Genomic DNA, 19,837 nt, shown 5'->3' with positions numbered 1-19,837 from the left:
ACTGGTTAGGTGGTGACTGGACTGGTCTATGCTGGTCTCTAGATCACCTTCCAGGATTTGTATGGGAGAGTGTGTAGTGAGGAATGGATGTAGCATTCAGTGCCAGGTGCGCACACGCGGTGGTGAGACAGGTGGCCCTTACTGCAGACTTCATGCCACTGACCACTTTATGGGCGTTGTATGAATTGTACGGGAATGTTATAGAACGACCATGCTGAGTGTTTCTCTCTGTGTCTCCCCAGATCATGATCAGCAGATAGCACAATACAGGATGACCATGGCTCCCCGGAAAAGGAGTCGTCATGCATTGGGGTTCCTGTGCTGTTTCGGGAGCAGCGAACACCCCGAAATTAATCTCAAGGACAATAATCCTCTCCAGTTCCTGGAGTTTGCAGGACCCATACCATCCCCGGAGGAGCTTAACGCCCGGTTCTCTGAGCTGGTGGTAAGTGGAGTCTCTTTCTCACCTTGCTGGACATAAATATAATATATATGATAGGCATTATAAATGGGTGGCGGACCCACTGTATCTGTCATTCCTCTGCCAACCGTTCCCCTTGCAGCGTAGCTTTGGGTGGCATGTCAGTATATTACCGAGGTTTGGCAATCCATCGTGTAAAAATGGCCGCCGAAGTCTGGCGGCACTCAGGGGTCTGTCTCTGTAGGCATTGTCCTTTTCCTATAGGGTCCAATGTGTCACTGTCCTTTCCCTATAGGGCCCCATGCGTCACTGTCCTTTTCCTATAGGGTCCTATGCATCACTGTCCTTTTCCTATAGGGTCCCATGTGTCACTGTTCTTTACCTATTGGGTCCCATGTGTCACTGTCCTTTTCCTATAGGGTCCCATGTGTCACTGTCCTTTTCCTATAGGGTCCCATGTGTCACTGTCCTTTTCCTATAGGGTCCCATGTGTCACTGTTCTTTTCCTATAGGGTCCCATGTGTCACTGTCCTTTTCCTATAGGGTCCCATGTGTCACTGTCCTTTTCCTATAGGGTCCCATGGAGAATTTTCCTGGGAGACTGGGGATTAGTCGATCTCACCGGAACCCCAGCGCTATAAGATGTGTTATATAAATAAAATTTTGTGAAAAAATCCTCTGTGACTGCTGCACGTGTAATGAGTCTGCCAGACTCAAAGAGATTTTTCTCTTTTACAAAAAATGGAAAATTGGGGAGTATACACTGCGCTGTCACTAGCTGGAGATGATAAAAAGTAATGTCTAATAGATAGGTTTAATCCCGCTGTGCACAATGATGGAGGACACGCTGTAGGTAACAAGAATATTTTATATATGAAAAGACAAAAATAATAATAACAGATAGGTGGGTAATAAACAGAAATTGGAGGGTAAAAATACACAAAACATTAATAATAAACTGATATCAGTGTTAAAAATATCTTAGTGGATAAAAAGCATACTTGTGGAGATTCCTTGGTTGCTGGCGTCCCAGCTAATAATACATGAGACAATGGTGTTAGCTCAGAGATGGCCGCTTTCTACAAACAAATGGTTAGTATTCTGTGGCAGCAGAAGAAATGTTATTTGGCCGAACAACCTGGTTTAGCAAGTAGGCTAACAAGCAATAGTTCATGCAGGTGTTTGGCACTGGTGCCTGCAGGTTAGTATAGGCAGGAAAAAGCAGAGTTAATGATATGCTTACTGAGCCAGAGTCCCAAAATATCGCTTGTGTGGAGAAATGCAGGTAGTGTCCACTCGTTGGACAAGCGTGGGGATGGTACCTCCGTGGCTGCTGAGAGGTCCGTGCGGCTGGAAGTTATCTCTGCTATGTGCGGCTTCTGAATAGGAGTACAGCGCTCAGCTCCACGGCGCCGGTGGAGACGGAGCTGCTGGCCGGATGTAGACGCGGCTTGATGTGGCCAGTCTCTGAGTGAGGGCGGAAGTAGGAATCTCGTCTGCTGGTAGCACTGGCGGAAGTGGGGCAACGCGTTTCGTCTCTCAAAGAATGGAGACTTTTTCAAGCCCTGCTTATTAGACATTACTTTTTATCATCTCCAGCTAGTGACAGCGCAGTGTATACTCCCCAATTTTCCATTTTTTATAGGGTCCCAAGTGTCACTGTCCTTTTGCTCTTCATCTCAGTAACATGGCCGAATAACCACATACTCTTGTGCCAATATTCAGAGAAGATCTCTATAGGCAGACGGCCTGTGTGATGCAGACAGTCCGTGTTCCATACTGTTTGTCATGCATCAGTCTGTGCTGATATCTGATGCATGGAGAAGGCAGCATTGCACATTGTCAGCATATTTTGGCACAGTGGAGACTGGGTTGCGGTCACCAGGAGACACTCAAACCGGCTCTACCCGGGTCTGTACGGGCTCATCAGGAGAGCAATTTGGGTCCGTTTTTGGGAGGATTCCTCTGTGGGGCTGATTTTGGGAAACTACTTCAGAGAGGGGCGTTTATTGAGTTTCCTGGCAGAATGGGAAAATCAGCCAGCACTCGTTCTAAATGCACGTAATAAGCATTTTTACCTTTACATAACCTGATTTTTTTTTTTTTTTAAATATTCTTTCTGGCTTCTGAGCATTATTTTTTTTCCTTACTTTTTTGGAGCGGATTAGCTATTTGTGAGCATAGAGTAGGACCCTGTAAGTCAGCGCTGTACTGTTTTGTTCTGATGCAACTACAGTACCAGCAGTGGTCAACACTATCCATGCTGACAGCACCGAGGGCTGATGGGTAACAGCGTATAAAGGGCCTAATTCAACTTCAGTTTGACTGCTTCCACTAGCATGCGGAAGTCACCCAGCCAGAAGCAGGACTATGGGAGGAAATGGAATCACATCCCGCCGGGCTCCTGCTCTGAAGGGGGCACCATTCTGATGACACCAGTCAACTAACTGTTTTAATCAGTTAAGTGATGGCCACTGCTATCTCTTCCGTGGAATGACTCCCCCTATAGTCTCAGCCTTATAGAAGTCACATCTCTGTATCTGTATTATAGACATACATTTTGCAAGTGTCATACCAAGGATTACAACCAGTGCTGGCTCTGCAGCACCGTTTTAAATTTAAATAGGGAAGCCACACCCACTGCCAGTGAGTCAGTTTGGAATGGCAGTTGGTGTTTCTCCCCTATTCAAATTTCAAACGGTGCTGCAGCCCCTGCTCTGGAGCCTCTCCTGATTAGAACCCACAACATTTTGTACTGAAGACAGACACCTTACGGATGGAGCTATTTGCCCCTGCATAGGAAGCATGAGAATTCATGCTATATAAAGTTGTAATTATCATTATATAATAATAAAGTTGAGGTTCACTGGCAAAGGCAAATTCCTTCTCAAATGGACAAAACCATGTGCACTGCAGGCGGGGCAGATGGAACTTGTGCAGAGAGAGTTAGATTTGGGTGGGGTTTTATATATTGCAGTGAGAAAATAATGCAGCCAGTATTTTCCCTGCACAGAATCAAAATAACTCACCCAAATCTAATTCTCTCTGCACATGTCACATCTGCCCCACCTGCAGTGCACATGGTTTTGGCCATTTGAGAAGGAATTTGCCTTTGTGAGTGAACCAGAATAAGGGCCTAAGCCTCTTAGATCCTTTTTTCCTATCATCCATATACAGTATATGTCTATTGTCCATTTGTGTATTTCTGTAACACTGCCATCTGTTGGCAGCGAGTGAAATGACATCTCTTTTTCTCTCACACATGCACAAGCACAGAGGCAAGCACAAGGTAGCAGCCTAGCTTTCGAAGCATTTGCTTTAAACGGACTTACTAGTATTTAATATGCTTTATAGAGGCCTTATTGTGGGAGACTAGAAAATGAGATGCAGACACGGGGAGCTTGTGACTGATTATCTACCAAGACGTTTCACATCCGGCTACCGTATAAGTAGAACGTAAATGTTCCAACACAGGGGTGTTGTGGAACATTTGGACATCTGCCTCGGTGTCCCCTGCGAGTGTAGGCCTCGGCTGACATATACATAGGCTCCAATGTGACCCATTGCATTGGGTACAAAATGCTCTGTTCCTGGACTCCCTTCTTTATGTATGATTGCCGACACCTGTGTGGAACTAGTTAATTGACGAGAAGGGTGTTTCAACACAGGTGATGGTAATCATACATTAAGATGGAAGTCCAGGAACAGAGCATTTTGTACCTAATGGAATGGGTCATGTTGGAGGGTCTGCATATAGTGATTGATGTAGGGATGACTGAGGATCAGCGGCGGCTCCAGAGGATGGGCTGCAGCACTGTTCAAAATTCAAATAGGGGAACACCAACTGCCATTCCAAAATGACTCACTACCCTATTTGAATTTTGGTCCTCTGGAGCCGCCACTGCTATGGATGGCTTCAGGATATAGGTCAGATTAGCAGGTGGGGCAGATGTAACACATAGTTGCCGAGTTTCTGGCTGCTCTCTCCGGGAGAGAGCAGCCAGCTCAGTATGGCAAGGGGGCGGGCCCAAAGCCGGGAGGGGAAAGGGGCGGGGCCACGGATGTGATGAGCCATTTAGGGGCGTGGCTAGAGCGATCACGTCATTTTAGCCACGCCCCCGCCGTGCAATGCCGGTATTTTATGCATTGCACTGCGGGTAGCGGGGTTTAAGTGACGTGATCGCATCATTTGACCCACGGAACCCCCCACAGACCCCCTCTCCGCCGGAGAGGTAGGACAATGCGGGAGGGTTTCCGTCCTTTCCGGGGGCCGGGAGGGGGACCCTATTTCCGGGACCCTCCCGGACATTCCGGGAGGGTAGGCAACCCTAATGTAACATGTGCAGAGAGAATTCGATTTGGGTGAGTTATTTTGTTTCTGTGCAGGGTAAATACCGGCTGCTGTATTTTTACACTGCAATATAGATCTCACTTTGAAGTAAAACCCCACCCAAATCTAATTCTCTCTGCACAAGTTACATCTGCCACCCCCCCGCAGTGCACATGGTTTGGTCCGTTTGAGAAGGAATTTGCCTTTGCGAGTGAACCAGAATAAGGGCCTATGTGTGTTAATGGGAGAAGACAAGGCTGATAAACACGGTGCTGTGTTTTTTACTCACTTCACAGCTGGGCCTAATTATCCCATTAATCTGCTGTTGGGGATTTAATGGCTGTGCTGACTCCCATCTGGGAGAGCAGCGGTGAGCGCTGATTAATGACTGTGTGTTGGCGCTAGTTGTGTGTCTCTCAGACATACTGTATAAACAGTACGAGTGTTATTAGTTGGTGGTGGCAGCACCACCCCCCCCCCACCCCCCCCCCCCCTGCTGGCTGGTTATGGCGGAGTACATGTCTGCAGCTACCTTTTCTTTAATTTTATAGATACAGCTTTAAATCCATAACATGCAGAACAAAGAAAGGCAACACAACGCCCCCGTGTCACATTCACATTTGGTATCTGTCGGTGACAATGGGGGTTATTCAGACCTGATTACAAGGCGATTTAACAGGCCGGGTAATAATTGATAGAGTGCGCTTGAGTATGACCCCCCTAGTACGCCTCCTGTGATAACAGCCTGCAATTTTTTTATCGCTGTCGGTACGCAAGGTGGTTGACAGGAAGCCGGTGTTTGTGGGTGGTAATTGGATGTTTTCTGGGAGTGTCAGGGAAAACACATTCGTGCCCAGGCATTCAGCAAGAGAAGTTGTGTGACGTCAGCTCCGCCCCCGATCAGCCTGAGTCTATCGCACTGGCCAAGTAAGTCCTGGGCTACGCACAGACTGCACACACTGGGGAATCATTTGATGTTGAGCGGCTTGCAGATGGATTTGTACCGATCCAGGCGATTTTCACAAGCATCCGTCCTTGTGTCATTGTCAACTTTGTGAATATTGACCTAGACATTGTCTGTAAGCTATACCACACTTTTCCATGTGCGACTTTACCCTACGGACCTCAATCTGATAGGGATGCACCTGTAGCCACTGGTCTGGCTGTAAAAGGCTGCTTTCTAGCTTATCCTAATTCCGCTGGTGTACGGTATGCTGCTTATCTGTCCTTATCGATCCTTATGCAGTATGGTCTGCTGGTAGGATGAGGTGGGATCTGTCTGTTCTGATGCGGTGGTGTTTGTTAGTAGAATGAGGTAGGATCTACTAAAGTGAGATCTGCTAGTAGTAGTAGTATGCAGTAGGGTCTGCTAGTAGGATGAGGTGGGATCTTTTGGAAGGATGAGGTGGGAATCTGCTGGTTAAGATGGGTCATAGTATCTGCAGGTATGGTGAGGTGAGCTCTGCTAGTAGTATGCAGTAGGGTCTGCTGGTAGGATGAGGTTGGTTCTGCTGGTAGGTTGAGGTGGGTTCTGCTGGTAGGATGAGGTGGGTTCTGCTGGTAGGTTGAGGTGGGTTCTGCTGGTAGTATGAAGTGGGTTCTGCTGGTAGGATGAGGTGGGATCTGCTGGTTATGATGAAGCAGTCTTTCTTGGTAGGGTGATGTTTGCATTGCTGGTAAGTAGGATCTTCTGGTATGGTGAGGTGGGTTCTGCTGGTATGGTGAGACGTTCTCTGCTGGTATGGTGAGGTGGGTTCTGCTGGTATGGTGAGACGTTCTCTGCTGGTATGGTGAGGTGGGTTCTGCTGGTATGGTGAGACGTTCTCTGCTGGTATGGTGAGGTGGATTCTGCTGGTATGGTGAGACGTTCTCTGCTGGTATGGTGAGGTGGATTCTGCTGGTATGGTGAGACGTTCTCTGCTGGTATGGTGAGGTGAGCTCTGCTGGTATGGTGAGACGTTCTCTGCTGGTATGGTGAGGTGGGTTCTGCTGGTATGGTGAGACGTTCTCTGCTGGTATGGTGAGGTGGGCTCTGCTGGTATGGTGAGGTGAGCTCTGCTGGTATGGTGAGGTGAGCTCTGCTGGCATGGTGAGGTGAGCTCTGCTGGCATGGTGAGACGTTCCCTGCTGGTATGGTGAGGTGGGCTCTGCTGGTATGGTGAAATGGGTTCGGCTGTTATGGTGAGGTGGCTCTACAGGTATAGGTTGGTGTCCTAAACTGGTATAGTGGAGAGGTGGCTCTACTGAGATGTGCTCTGATGCTATGGTGAAGGGGGCTAAGCTGCTATAGTACGCAAGTGTTTTGGTTATGTAATATCTCACCCAATCACCTACATCAGCTGGTAATTTCTAGGTAGAATATACTGTATCCTGCTAGTACAGCCCACCCAAATGTGCATCACTCCGAATCTGTAACGAAAATGCCAGCTCCAGTGAAACATGCCAGCATAATACCCTATTAATTAAGTGCACATCATCATTTGGAAACAATTGTACTATTAAGGTTCTTCTCAGTCAGTTGTTTTCAATTTTCCTGACAGCTCAAAATTCCGTGAACTAGCAGCAACTTTCTGCCCAGAGAACATTTATGGGCTGCATGAGCTGCAAGGTAACATACTGTGTGCGCTGTACCTGAGCACTGCTGTCTGCAGCGGGCCACGGCTAGGACCAGCGCCAGCCCTTGTAAGCCTCATCACTTCTGTGAGTGACGGATGAGTTGAGAAGTTGAGCTGAGGCAAACGCCAAACCATAACAATCACTCGTAGGATTCCTCTCTCCGCATCCGAGACTGGAACAATTATTTCTCTGTCTCCTAATCCCACCCTCATTTTTGGAGAGGACTCTATGTTAGGATTGGAAACTATGATCCAGTAACTTACTAAACATACACAACAAAGGAGAGAATGTTTTCACTGATGACATTAAACCATCAAATAAAGAACAAGGGTTCATCTAAACACGTGTATATAGTATTGTGGATGCCCTCTGCAAATAGGTTTGGCCTTGATTAAACCAGACTTTAGAACCCACAGCATAATTCAATATGTCCACACCAAAAAGTCGACATTAACAAAAGCTCAACATGCAAGGTCTTTCTGGAAATGTAAGGAGACTAAATCCAGGAAAAAACTGTACAGATACATAGGATTAAGTTCAAAGTATGACCCTTGAGCATCGATACACCGTTGCCAGTGTGTCTGCCAAGCTTGGTACGCCTCCTGTAAGGCATCAACCGGAATGTCCTTGAGTACTCTTGTGGCCGCCATGTCCACTTTGTCTACAGTCTGAAACCTTTCAGGCCTCGTTTGATCTGGGGGAACAAAAAGAAGTCAGCCGGGGCCAGATCCGGATTGTAGGGTGGTTGAGACACCATTGTCATGTTGAGCTTGGCCAAAAACTCCCTCAGTGTGGCTTAACGCATTGTCGTGATGGAGGACCCAGGTGGTGGCAATCTCGGAGGAGGAACCTGTTTCTCAAGTGACTGAGCACTCCCGTGTAAAATGCACCATTGACAGCTTGGTCGAAAGGGAGAAATTCATTAAGAACCACACCCTTCAAGACGAAAAAGACAATGAGCATAGATTTGCTGTTGCTGGTGTTGTTGGGGTGAGGCGAGGATGGTGTGTGCCACTCTGCGCTTTCCCTTATGGTCATCTGTTTCGGTTTTGTCACATGCTTGTCTTTTTGATCATGAGTCAAATCCTTGGGAACCAATCGGGCGCACACCTTTTGCATCGCTAATTAATTTGTCAATGTCTGTCACAGTAGTTTTTGGAACCTCTGCTACCATTCTAACACTCAAAAGATGGTCCGTATTCAAAACATTGTGCACTGTGTCCACATTTTGCTAATTTTGGCTCGTTGAAGTCCATCCAGAGCATGGTTCATCCTTAAGGTCTTCTCTGCCCTCCACAAAGAATTTAAACAAGCGGTAAACTTGCGCCTTGGACAAGGATTCCTCCCCGAAGGCCTTGTGAAGCATGGCAAGCGTCTCTGTACCCGATTTCCTGAGCTTAGCACAAAACTTGATCGCTTATTGATGCTCAATGGTACGCTCCATCTGGAACCTCGACTTAGATAAAAAAGGACTCTTAGTTTACAGTTCGATCCGTACACTGTAAAAGCTCACAGGCAATTATAGCCAATGGGAATGTGTAGCTGAGACACCCCTCCACCCATCCCGCCCTACAGTACCATCATGCCCCTGTTCTGCGCGGTGTGAAAAACTCATTACTTTCTGGACAGACAGGTTCCTAATAACAGGTTCCTGGCATCCCAGCATCCCGAAGTGTAGTGCTCAGCAGGGCCTAACCGCGGAGCTTTGGGATTCATTATCTGAGCCCGGCTGCGTTCTGTTGACTGATTAATAGATTTTTACGCTGCTGTCATATAGCATTTCCATCTAGAGAAGCCCTTGGCAAATATCTGAATGTTTCCTGCAAGTGCTGAACTCCTCGGTCATCTGATGCGGCACCTTTGCCAGATTTACACTTTATTTATATTGCATTTTAAGTAAATGTACCTCGTGTAGTCCTGGCTGCTCAGCTGCCTGCAGAACCTTGCGCAGATAGATCCGTGTGTCTGTTTTATTTAGTCGTTGTGAAGGACGTTTTACAGGTTAAAGAGAATGAGCTGCAAATAGCAACATGATTCAGTTGTGAGAAGGGCTGGTGGACCGCAGTGCTATCTTTGCCACCCAAATTAAGTAACAGTAAATTTGCAGGAAGGGGGTCATTACACTCAGAAGCAACCCCCCGCAAGGATCCCACCCACCCACCACAAGAGGAAGAAGGAACAACATTAAGCAACTTCAAGAAGGCAAAGCAGCAGACGGAAGTACTGCGGACCAGCCATGGTATGGCGCTAGGCCTGGCGTCGGGGGCGGAAGTACTGCGGGCCAGCCAAGGTGGGCGCCAGGCCTGGCGTCGGGGGGCAAAACGGGATCACCCACGGGTACAGGTCGTCAGTTGCGAGAAGGGGATCCCGGCCCCCCAGGCGGTTACATGATTCAGTTGATAAGGGCTGGTGGACCGCAGTGCTATCTTTGCCACCCAAATTAAGTAACAGTAAATCTGAAATCAAGTTAATAAATTGTGACCATTTAATTCGCCAAAAATACTAGACTCCGACTGGTTATTTCAGGTACAAGGGGAAGGTTACAAAAGGGGAAAGAAGGGGAGGAGATGGTGCTTTGGGTTCAAGGTTTGTTGACTGGTGAGGGGCATCAGGCGCTCAGCGGTTTATACCGTGAATAAAAAAAAAAAGATATACTGTATTTGTTTTTGATGTTGTATTTGCCAATCTGATTGCCGATGCCGAAGATAATGACTTTAAACTCTAATTTGCACATTGAATTTGAGCAGGATACATTCACCCTCATATGAAAACAAGAGACCAGTGAACGAACAGTTGAACTGGTGGTGAAGGCTGTAATCTGGTGAAGACATCTCTAGCTCAGGGCACACTAGTGTCAGGGCACAGTGGTTGAAAAATGCTGAACTAGATATTTGTAAGCCCCATAGAAAAGGTTTGCAAGGGCCCCTATGTACCACCTCCAATGGAGAAAAATGGATTAATCACATTTTACTTTAACAGCGAAGGTGGCCCCTTTCAGCTCCGGGCCCCATAGCAGCTGCACTCCCTGCACCTATGGTAGCTACACCCCTGTATATAACACATGTAACTGTGACAGGGAAGGTGGCCCCTCTCAGCTCTGGGCCCCATAGCAGCTGCACCCCCTGCATCTATGGTAGCTACACCCCTGTATATAACACATGTAACTGTGACAGGGAAGGTGGCCCCTCTCAGCTGTGGGCCCCATACCAGCTGCATACCCTGCACCTATGGTAGCTACACCCCTGTATATAACACATGGAACTGTGACAGGGAAGGTGGCCCCTCTCAGCTCTGGGCCCCATAGCAGCTGCACCCCCTGCACCTATGGTAGCTACACCCTGTATATAACACATGTAACTGACAGGGAAGGTGGCCCCTCTCAGATCTGGGCCCCATAGCAGCTGCACCCCCTGCACCTATGGTAGCTACACCCTGTATATAACACATGTAACTGACAGGGAAGGTGGCCCCTCTCAGATCTGGGCCCCATAGCAGCTGCACCCCCTGCACCTATGGTAGCTATACCCCTGTATATAACAAATGTAACTGTGACAGGGAAGGTGGCCCATCTCAGCTCTGGGCCCCATAGCAGCTGCACACCCTGCACCTATGGTAGCTATACCCCTGTATATAACAAATGTAACTGTGACAGGGAAGGTGGCCCCTCTCAGCTCTGGGCCCCATAGCAGCTGCACCCCCTGCACCTATGGTAGCTATACCCCTGTATATAACAAATGTAACTGTGACAGGGAAGGTGGCCCCTCTCAGCTCTGGGCCCCATAGCAGCTGCACCCCCTGCACCTATGGCTGATACTGTATGCCTTTGTGTATAACACATGTAACTGTGACAGGGAAGTTTTTTACCTGTTTGCAGCTAATATCTATGAAGCAAATTTCAGAGTGCCCATTATCCAATCCAAGGGTTTCAGATCCCATATTTCCCCTGCTCAGCGTACACAGCAGCGAGCTCCCCAGCAGCAGCCGCACAGTCCGACCTGTGCACACAGCTGGGAAGTATTATCCGCTGTTCTCAGACTGCTGTGTATACACGCTGATATGAATAAATCCATACATATAATTACATTTATTAATATTTTATACTGTTTCAGCTACATGGCGTCTAGACACAGTAACAAGCGTGACTATAGATTACAGCATCATTAAATCCTTATGCGTTAGGCACGAGAACACGGATGATAATTAGAATAAAGATGGCGGCTTTGTAAGTACGGGGTGAACTTAGCAGCGGTTATGCTGCGGCCTAACTGTTACATTGATCTTTCATATTGATCTGAAGGAGAACGAAGTGTCAGCTCTCCTGGATTATCATCATGATTGGTGTTCCATTCATCATTTAACAAATGAACTAGATACAATGGGGTTTATTTACTGAGAAGGGAATAACAACTCATTTTAATCTACTGCTTATTTATTTAGAACCTTCTAGAAGTTAATAAAAGTGGTTCCCATAGCAACATCCCATCTCCAATAGAAATCCCATTGGAGCGGCGAGTGGAGGATGTCCCCTCCTAAACTAACTTCCAAGTCGCTAGCTTTGGGGTATCGTGAATGCTCCAGCTGGCAGCTAGATCTAGGGGCAGCAATCTTCCTACTGCCATAGCTTAATACCCCGGGGTTTTAGTGTAACACTTTTGCCTCTGAGGATTTTCCAACATTACCTTTAAGCAACTGCCAGAATCCCGTTTGTTGATGATGCTGCTGCTGTAAAGCAGTACCAGCATAGGAATGGCCATCGCTATAGTTACCATCGATGATTCCCATATTTGCTGATAGTGTAACTGGCCATTGATAGTAGCATTCTACGCGGTGGTTGACCATTGATGGTTTATCTGTCAATGTTCATCCCTTTTCTTTCACTGATTGGTCCATGGGTCGGAACCTGGGGGCGGGCCTTCATGGCTGTCAGGGGCAGGGCTTAACGGGTATCAGTATTTATTTGGTGAAAATAAAAACACATATAAGTTCAATTCATGCTTTGCCATCGATGGACAGAAACTCCCCCCCCCCATCGGTTGCAAAAGTATTCTTCATCGGCCATATAGATGGTTGATGGCGATCCCTAGTCCAGGGGCCACTGCTGAGTCCCTGCAGTGGAACAGCTTTAATACATAGAGAAGGAAAGCTCCCCCGACAGTATGGGACACCCCGCCACATCCCCTCTCTCTTTTCTGATTCCCGTGCCAACGTCAGAGGCTGGTGGTGATATAAAGAACACACTGTTACTGTTTCATCTCTTTTTCTCACCCTAACAGCGTCTCCAGGTCGGCTATTAAACTGAACGCGGCTGTGTAACAAGGGGTTAATTTCATTAGTGCGGTATTCCAGCCACACGGTGGGTTATTTTCTTTTAATGTTCCCGTTGCTTACTTGGGCCTTCCTGCTAAGTCCGACACCCTGAAACACACGGCCTAATTATTACAATAACACAGAAATGAATGCCGCGCTGATTTCCCTCCGTATTAAAGATACATTAATCTGGAGTTCAGCGTTTTGCAGATCTCAGGCAACGCGCGGGCAAATATTTGCATTTGGTGCCAGTCAAAACGGGCCCTTTGTACTGAAATCCCCAGTGCGGGAGAGTACGCAGCGGCTGCTGGAAAAGCAGGGGCGGCGCGTGGTGATCTGGTGTTTTCTTACTCTCCTCGTCAGCCAGATGTATGGAGAGAACTGCGGCCCAAGCCAAGCCAAGCGCTGTGTTAATCCAAACGCTGCTTCTGAGTGATCTAATGGAGACATCACTGCCTTACACAGGGGGAGCCCCCGAACACCGCGCAGAGACAGGAGATTCATAGGGACCAGTATATCATTGGGATCTCATGTTACCCCCTCAGCCTCCATATGATGGTGGCATGCACTGCAAGTATTGTAGGTGCCCAGGCATCCACCGAACTGTCTTCTGTGGTAAGAGCCATGGTTCTGAGGGGGGTTTTATTTATGCTTTATGGCTGAGTTCTGCCATCAGGTATACACCTCCCCGTGAAATCCTGCCACGTTCAATCTTGCGAATTGCTTAGCATGTGCAAATCCACACGCAAGCCGCTGACCATGGAATAATGTTACCGTGTGCAGTCTGTGCAGTGCCCAGGACTCGTTCGGCGGCTGCGATAGAAACAGTCTGATCGGGGGCGGTGCTGACGTCACATGACTTCCTCTTAAACGCCTGGGCACCGATGCGTTTTCCCTGACACTCCCAGAAAACCCACAAACACCGACTTCCTGTCAGTCCATGTACTTGTCCTAATTGCCTTGTACTGTCATTTGTTATATCATTTTGTTATTTTTATTTTACTCATTGTCAGGCGCTGCGGAACCCTTGTGGCGCCATATAAATAAATGCTAATAGTAATCTGCCCGAGTATGGCCATCAGGGGAACGCCCAGCGTTTTATGAGCGTTCCCCTAGGAACGCAGACGCGGCGTTGCCTGTTCGGGGCTGGCAGCTGACGTCACACGTCAGCGCCCATCCCGTTTTCGTTGATCGGCGGCTGACGGACTTTTATTTGGGGTAGAGACTAGTTCCCATGCAGTATAGGTTACAGGATGTGACGTTCAGTGAGGGCGGAAGTTGTTAGATGCCCTCACAACGTTTTTTAATTTATGTGTAATTCATGTAGGTGTCGTTTATTTTGTTTTATTTTTGCAGCATTGTACCCTCGCGGGCTCGCTACGCTCGCACGCTTCGGGCACGGTGGCTCGCTTCGTTTGCCACAGATTTATATTCCCCCTCCAGGTATACGTGGACCCAGGGCATGATGGGAAAATTACCAAAACTGCATGGGATCTAGACACTACCTTTTATTTGGCGACCATAGAATGATTTATCTCCGCTTCGGCCGCATGAGACGAGATGTTGTTCTTCTGACCGGTGCGCTAGACTATGCGAATATACTCCTAGCAAACATCTGAATCGGGCCCTATGTTAAGAGCGGCCTGTTCCTTCGTTGTAAGACGTACTCTCCAGTTGGTGAACTACAAGCCCCAGCATGCCGCGTCAGCCCGGCTTGGAATCCTGTTGATGTTTAGGTGTATGCATGGCGATTCGCTTGTGTTTTGCTGTTGGCCGGGCACAGCGCGGAGCAGGAAGTCATCAGTGTGGTGGACGCCTGTGTACTTTGGCAGGATCCTGCCTGTAAATTGCTTCAGCAAGAAAAAAAAAAAAAAAGTCTCTTTCCAGACGCCTGTTGTACAGTGTAGCAGCGCCTTGGAGCGGCTGGAAGGCAGGAAAGGTAGTGCAGCTTACAGAGCCGTTTCCTCTTAACCTTTCTCACACCTTGCTTCCCATTCAGCTCCACGACTGACACTAAGTAATCCCGGGAGACGCCACAGGGGAAAGGCGAGGCCTGGAGCGCAACCAGCACACAGAGGGCGTCTTAAAGGCACATTCTGTCCCGGAAAGCAGCTAGTAACCTATGGCAACCCTTACAGGCTGGCACTGTCCCTGGTAATTAGGGATACTATAAGTGATAATGGGCCAGATGCACTAAGCTTCAAAAGTGATAAAATGGAGAGTGATAAACAGCCAGCCAATCAGCTCCTACCTGCCATGTTACGGGCTGCTTTTGAAACATGTCAGGCAGGAGCTGATTGGCTGGTTGTTTATCACTCTCCATTTTATCACTTTTGAAGCTTAGTGTATCTGTCCCAATAACTGTAATGAACTATAAACAGGACAATAGGCTGACACAGATGAGAGTTATTTTTTTTGATGATGGTTGGAATGTCAACATCATGTCAGCATGGTTATACTATCAGCTTGTAACATGTCCAAAAGCTGACCATGTAGACGTTCATCAGCACTGATTACATGTCGACATACTAGCTATGTCGACACTCAGCGATGCCGTGTAAAGTACCCTAAGCCTGCGGGGGCAGCTGCTATTGCGGCTTTAGTCGCAGTTTTGCAACATTGGCCACAACCTGCAACTAAAACGTCTATTTTGGTTCCTAGCCTTAAATATAACCCTAATGTCGGCATTTCCAACATGTCAGCATTTCACTTGTGGAAATATAGAATTTCAAAGTTGTAAACATGTCTACATTTTGTGGATGTCGGCATTTTAGCTGCTAACATTTCAACAAAGTCACTTGGTAACTGTCGACATTGTGCCCGTTGACGGTACCCAGTCACAGATCGGTCACTGGGAAGGGTTTGAGGGAGAAGCCGGACCGCAAAATGAACCGGGAACATTTCTAAGTGTCACACAGTTGGACCTGGTCCTTAATTACATTCAGATGACAGAACGCCACGTTTGCCTCGAGCCCCCTTCAGGTCCGTGTGTCGGCATCCAGCTCACAATGAGCTTCTCATGCAAATCCTATGTACAGTACAAAGAGGCGAATGAATGCCTTCCTCCGGTGCCTCCGCTTTGCTGTAAGAGCACAGTGACCGCACACTGGGATTAATCCGCGCGGAGCACAGTGAATTCCTTCTTGAAAAGGCCGCAGCCATGGCTGGAATTTAGTGACAGGATATAGCACTCTCCACCCCGGCCTTGTTGCCCGGCAACACTATTTCCCAAATAAACAGATGAGTAGAATTTATTTAGGAACTCGCAGCTAGGAAAATATGCAGAGATCTCAATTAGGAGATTGCTGATGTGAACTTCTGCGGTTTCTATGTTTGGCCGGAATAAGTGACTTTTCTGCATATTTTCTTTGTGAGTGTGAAGCTGTTTAGCGCTGCGCTCTACTATTCCTAATAGCTTTTTGTAAGGGGAACAGGATGTTTTAACCGTTGGTAGAACGGGCACTTGTTCGCGTCTTCTCCTAGCTGACTAGTGTGCTAACATCCGTACAAGATTATCGGATTAATCGAATTATATGCTGGCCACTATATTCTGATATTAGAGATATTGGAGCTGGTCACTATATACTGACACTGGAGCTGGTCACTATATACTGATCCTGGAGCTGGTTGCTGTACGCTGGTCACTATATGTTGGTATTGGATATAGTTACTATAAGCTGATCCATATATGCTCATATACTGTAGAAGTGATGGCTGCTGTTTGCTGGTCACTGTGCTTATATTGGATCTGTACCTATCTACGTCTGGATTATATGCTGGTCACTGTATAGAACCCTGACTTCTCTATGGAGATGTTGGATCTGGTCACTATATGCTAGTCACTATCTGCTCATATACTGTAGGTGCTATTAAAGCCGGCTGCTGTTTGCTGGTCACCATGCTTATATCAGATCTGTGCTATAGCCAAAGTCTAGATATCAGAATCAACTTTATTGGCCATGTATGCTTGCGCACACTAGGTATTTTTTGTGGAATTACAGTGCAGCATCAAGCGGGGATGAGGGGGGGGAGGGGAGACATTATATACATTCCATTGAGATATTATACACATTACATTGAGAGCATTTAGACATCACTTGTGGGGATCACATGCCTGCCGAGCGGCGCCACTGGTCATTGCAGCAGCCAGGTAGGTGACAATATAAGCAGGGACAGTACAGTTATCACACATGGAATACATACCCACTGAGCTGCACAGCACCTAGGCAGCCATCAGCGGCGCCACTGGTCATTGCAGCAGCCGGGTAGGTAATAATACAAGCAGAGACAGTACAGTTATCACACAGGGAACACACACCCGCCAAGCTGCACAGCGCCTAGGCAGCCATCCGCGGCGCCACTGGTCATTGCAGCAGCCAGGCAGGTGACAGCATGAGCAAGACAGCACAGATTAAATCAGGGACAGTACAGTTATCACACAGGAGACACGGGATACATATTGCTGGGTGCACAGTTCCTAGGCAGCCATTTGCGGCGCCATCTTAAAGGCCTCACCAGGCAGCACAGGCAGCGGCCGGGGGGGGGGGGGGGGGGGGGAGAGAGAGAGTCAACGAGGCTTGGAGTCCATGAGGCTGGGGGGCTGGTTCAGTCAGTGAGGCCACGGGCCTGGGATAGATAGTGATAGATAGTGAGGCCTATGGCTAGGCCCTCTCTGGCCCAATCTCTGGAGCCATACCTTCTCCCGGGCACCACGTTCATCCAGAGATCCGAGGGGCCGGTCGGGCTTCCCAGGGCTCCCAGACAGGGCCTGCCTGGAGTCTCCTCCACAAGTGCCGGGATCATCTGCTGCAGGCCAGGGTTCTCCTCAGTAGGCCTGGATCCTCCACTGGGGCCGGGGCTCCATCTCTGCTGCGGCGGCCGGGGGTCCCGTTGGCACTACTAGGGACAGTAGTGGGTCCTCACTGCAGCATCATCTGGGCGCCATCTGTCTCCCCCTTCCTGCTTCCCAGTCTGTCCATCTCCCCCTCCATGTTCTCTGCTCCGGGCGAACACAGCGCCGGGCGGACGCAGCGCCACAGCACCGGGGGGACGCAGCACCGGGGGGGCACAGCGCTCTGACTCCTCCGTTCCCCCGCCGCTCTCCGCCGCCACCCGCACCTTCTCCATGGGCCGGGAGCTCCGTGGATGGAACACCGGAGCTCTCCTGCACGCGACCATCCCCGGCCCCACCGGAAGTTAAATATTTATATAGTATAAATGGCACTATAATGGAAACTACTGAGGAAGAGAGGGATCTAGGTGTCACTATTTCAGGGGGATACGGTCAGTAGGTCTACAGCATGATGGTCTACAAGCATTGGGTTGACACCATTAGGTCCACATGGGGAAAGGTCGACATGGCTTTAGGTCGACACAAGCATTAGGTCGACATGGGCAAGGTTAACAGTCAAGGGGTCGACATGGGGTTTTTCACTGTTTTTTGAGCTGACAGGTGGTATTTCATGCCCTACCATCCACTAGGGTGTGGTGGTAGAATAAAATAGTGTGCCGAGCGCAGCGAGGGGATGCGGTGAACTTTAACCTGTGTCCATGTCGACTGTGTTGACAGTCGGGTAAAAAAACTGTGAAAAACCCCATGTCAACCTTTTTTCTGTCGACCTTGCCCATGTCGACCTAATGACCTGTCGACCCAATGCTTGTCGACCTAATTGCTGTAGACCAAATGATCCATTTCCATTTCAGGGGACTTAAAGGCAGGTAGGCAATGTAACAAAGCAATGGAGAAGGCAAGTCAGATGCTTGGTTGCATAGGGAGAGGTATCAGCAGTAGAAAGAAAGAAGTAATAGTGGGGCAGATGTATTAAGCCTTAACAAGAGATACGGTAAATGTAAGGGTGATAAGGATACTGTAGATAAATGTCCAGCCAATCAGCTCCTTGCTGACTTTTTTCAAACACAGCCTGTAACATGGCAGTTAGCAGGTGATTGGCTGGATGTTTATCTCTCTTTATCACCCTTGCATTTACAGTATCTCTTGTTAAGGCTTAATACATCTGCCCTAATGCCACTGTATAGGTCATTGGTACGACCTCATCTATTGTACTGTTAATGGAGCTAGTTGCTCAATGCTGGTCATTATGCAGTATACTGATATTGGAGCTGGGCTCTATATGCTGGTAATTACATACAAATATTGGGATTGGATCTAGGCAGAAAACACTGGCCCTTATTCTGATCGGTGCAGATATATCCGCGTGCGTTCGGCCCGCCGATGTTTTGTGTCTGCGCATGTGCAGAGGCGTCTCTGCGCATGTGCGAGCGGGGCGTACGGCCAAATTCCGCATGAAATGTGTACACTACGAACAGGGGGTGGAGAGGGGTGTGAAGGGCTGTTTGGGCTCATTACCATATGCATACGCTACCCCGCGTTTCATGGGAGTTCCCATGAAAACGCTGGGCGTACGTATGGTAATGCGGCCGTGACGCACGTGTAGGGGGCGGACATATGACATCGCCGGATGTCAGCTGCCCGCCCAGATCTCTGCTTTTGCACGGAAAAATGTCCGTGTGGTCTGAGGTTGCGGGAGCTGGTGGAGCACTCGGTCCTGCATTCGATGGTCTGCGACCATCGAATGATGGGGGAGGTTCCCTTAGATGGAGGAGGCGTATTCCGTGAAAAATACACGTGCGGTCCGTTCGGCCAGCTTCTTACCGCATACGGACGGAGTTGGCGATCCGTATGGAAGGCGGGGTTTCGCACGCACGGTCCTGGCCGCATAATCGGCTCCGGCCGCACCGTTTAGAATAAGGGCCACTGTGACCGCCGTGGCAAGCCTAACGCAGCCTATGAGCAGTGCGGCTCAGAAGCTTGCGCTGTAGACAGAACTTCATTGAGTTGCGAGATAATGGAAACTACGAAAACACCTCTGTAAAATAAGGAGAGTGTGATGCCTATGGTCCTGCTAGGAGGAGGAGTCAGCCACAGAAGCAATATCAATGGCTTTCAATTAACTGATTCAAACTTGCAGGGGAAGAGAGGTGCCCCCTGGGGAGCAGGAGCCCGGCGGCAGATGACTCCATTGCCTCCCAGAGTTGCACCTCTGCATAGAAGTCACTGCTTAGCACTGAGGTAGCAGGTGTATAACCTTTACGGTTGACCTGTCTATGGGTACTTGAGTGTTTTTCCAGCGGTCTAGTGTCAC

The 19,837-nt window shown here is 48.5% G+C and overlaps 1 protein-coding gene across 3 annotated transcripts in view; it reads left to right on the top strand.

Annotated features, from left to right (window-relative positions):
- Positions 1-19,837, top strand: part of DAAM2 (dishevelled associated activator of morphogenesis 2) — a 221,729-nt gene that overhangs the window by 45,281 nt on the left and 156,611 nt on the right. For all 3 annotated transcript variants that reach the window (XR_014471555.1, XM_083175405.1, XM_083175406.1), the window contains exon 2: positions 243-445. Coding sequence is in view for 2 of the 3 variants with exons in the window: in XM_083175405.1 (XP_083031531.1) it covers positions 243-445 (203 nt within the window). In the remaining variant the exon portion in view is untranslated. The remainder of the gene's footprint in view (positions 1-242; positions 446-19,837) is intronic.

This window comes from Crinia signifera, chromosome 3 (assembly GCF_055691185.1).
Source record: "Crinia signifera chromosome 3, ASM5569118v1, whole genome shotgun sequence".
Taxonomy (NCBI): Eukaryota; Metazoa; Chordata; class Amphibia; order Anura; family Myobatrachidae; genus Crinia; species Crinia signifera.
The sequence above is the reverse complement of the archived record's forward strand: the minus strand, read 5'-3'. Positions and strand labels throughout refer to the sequence as shown.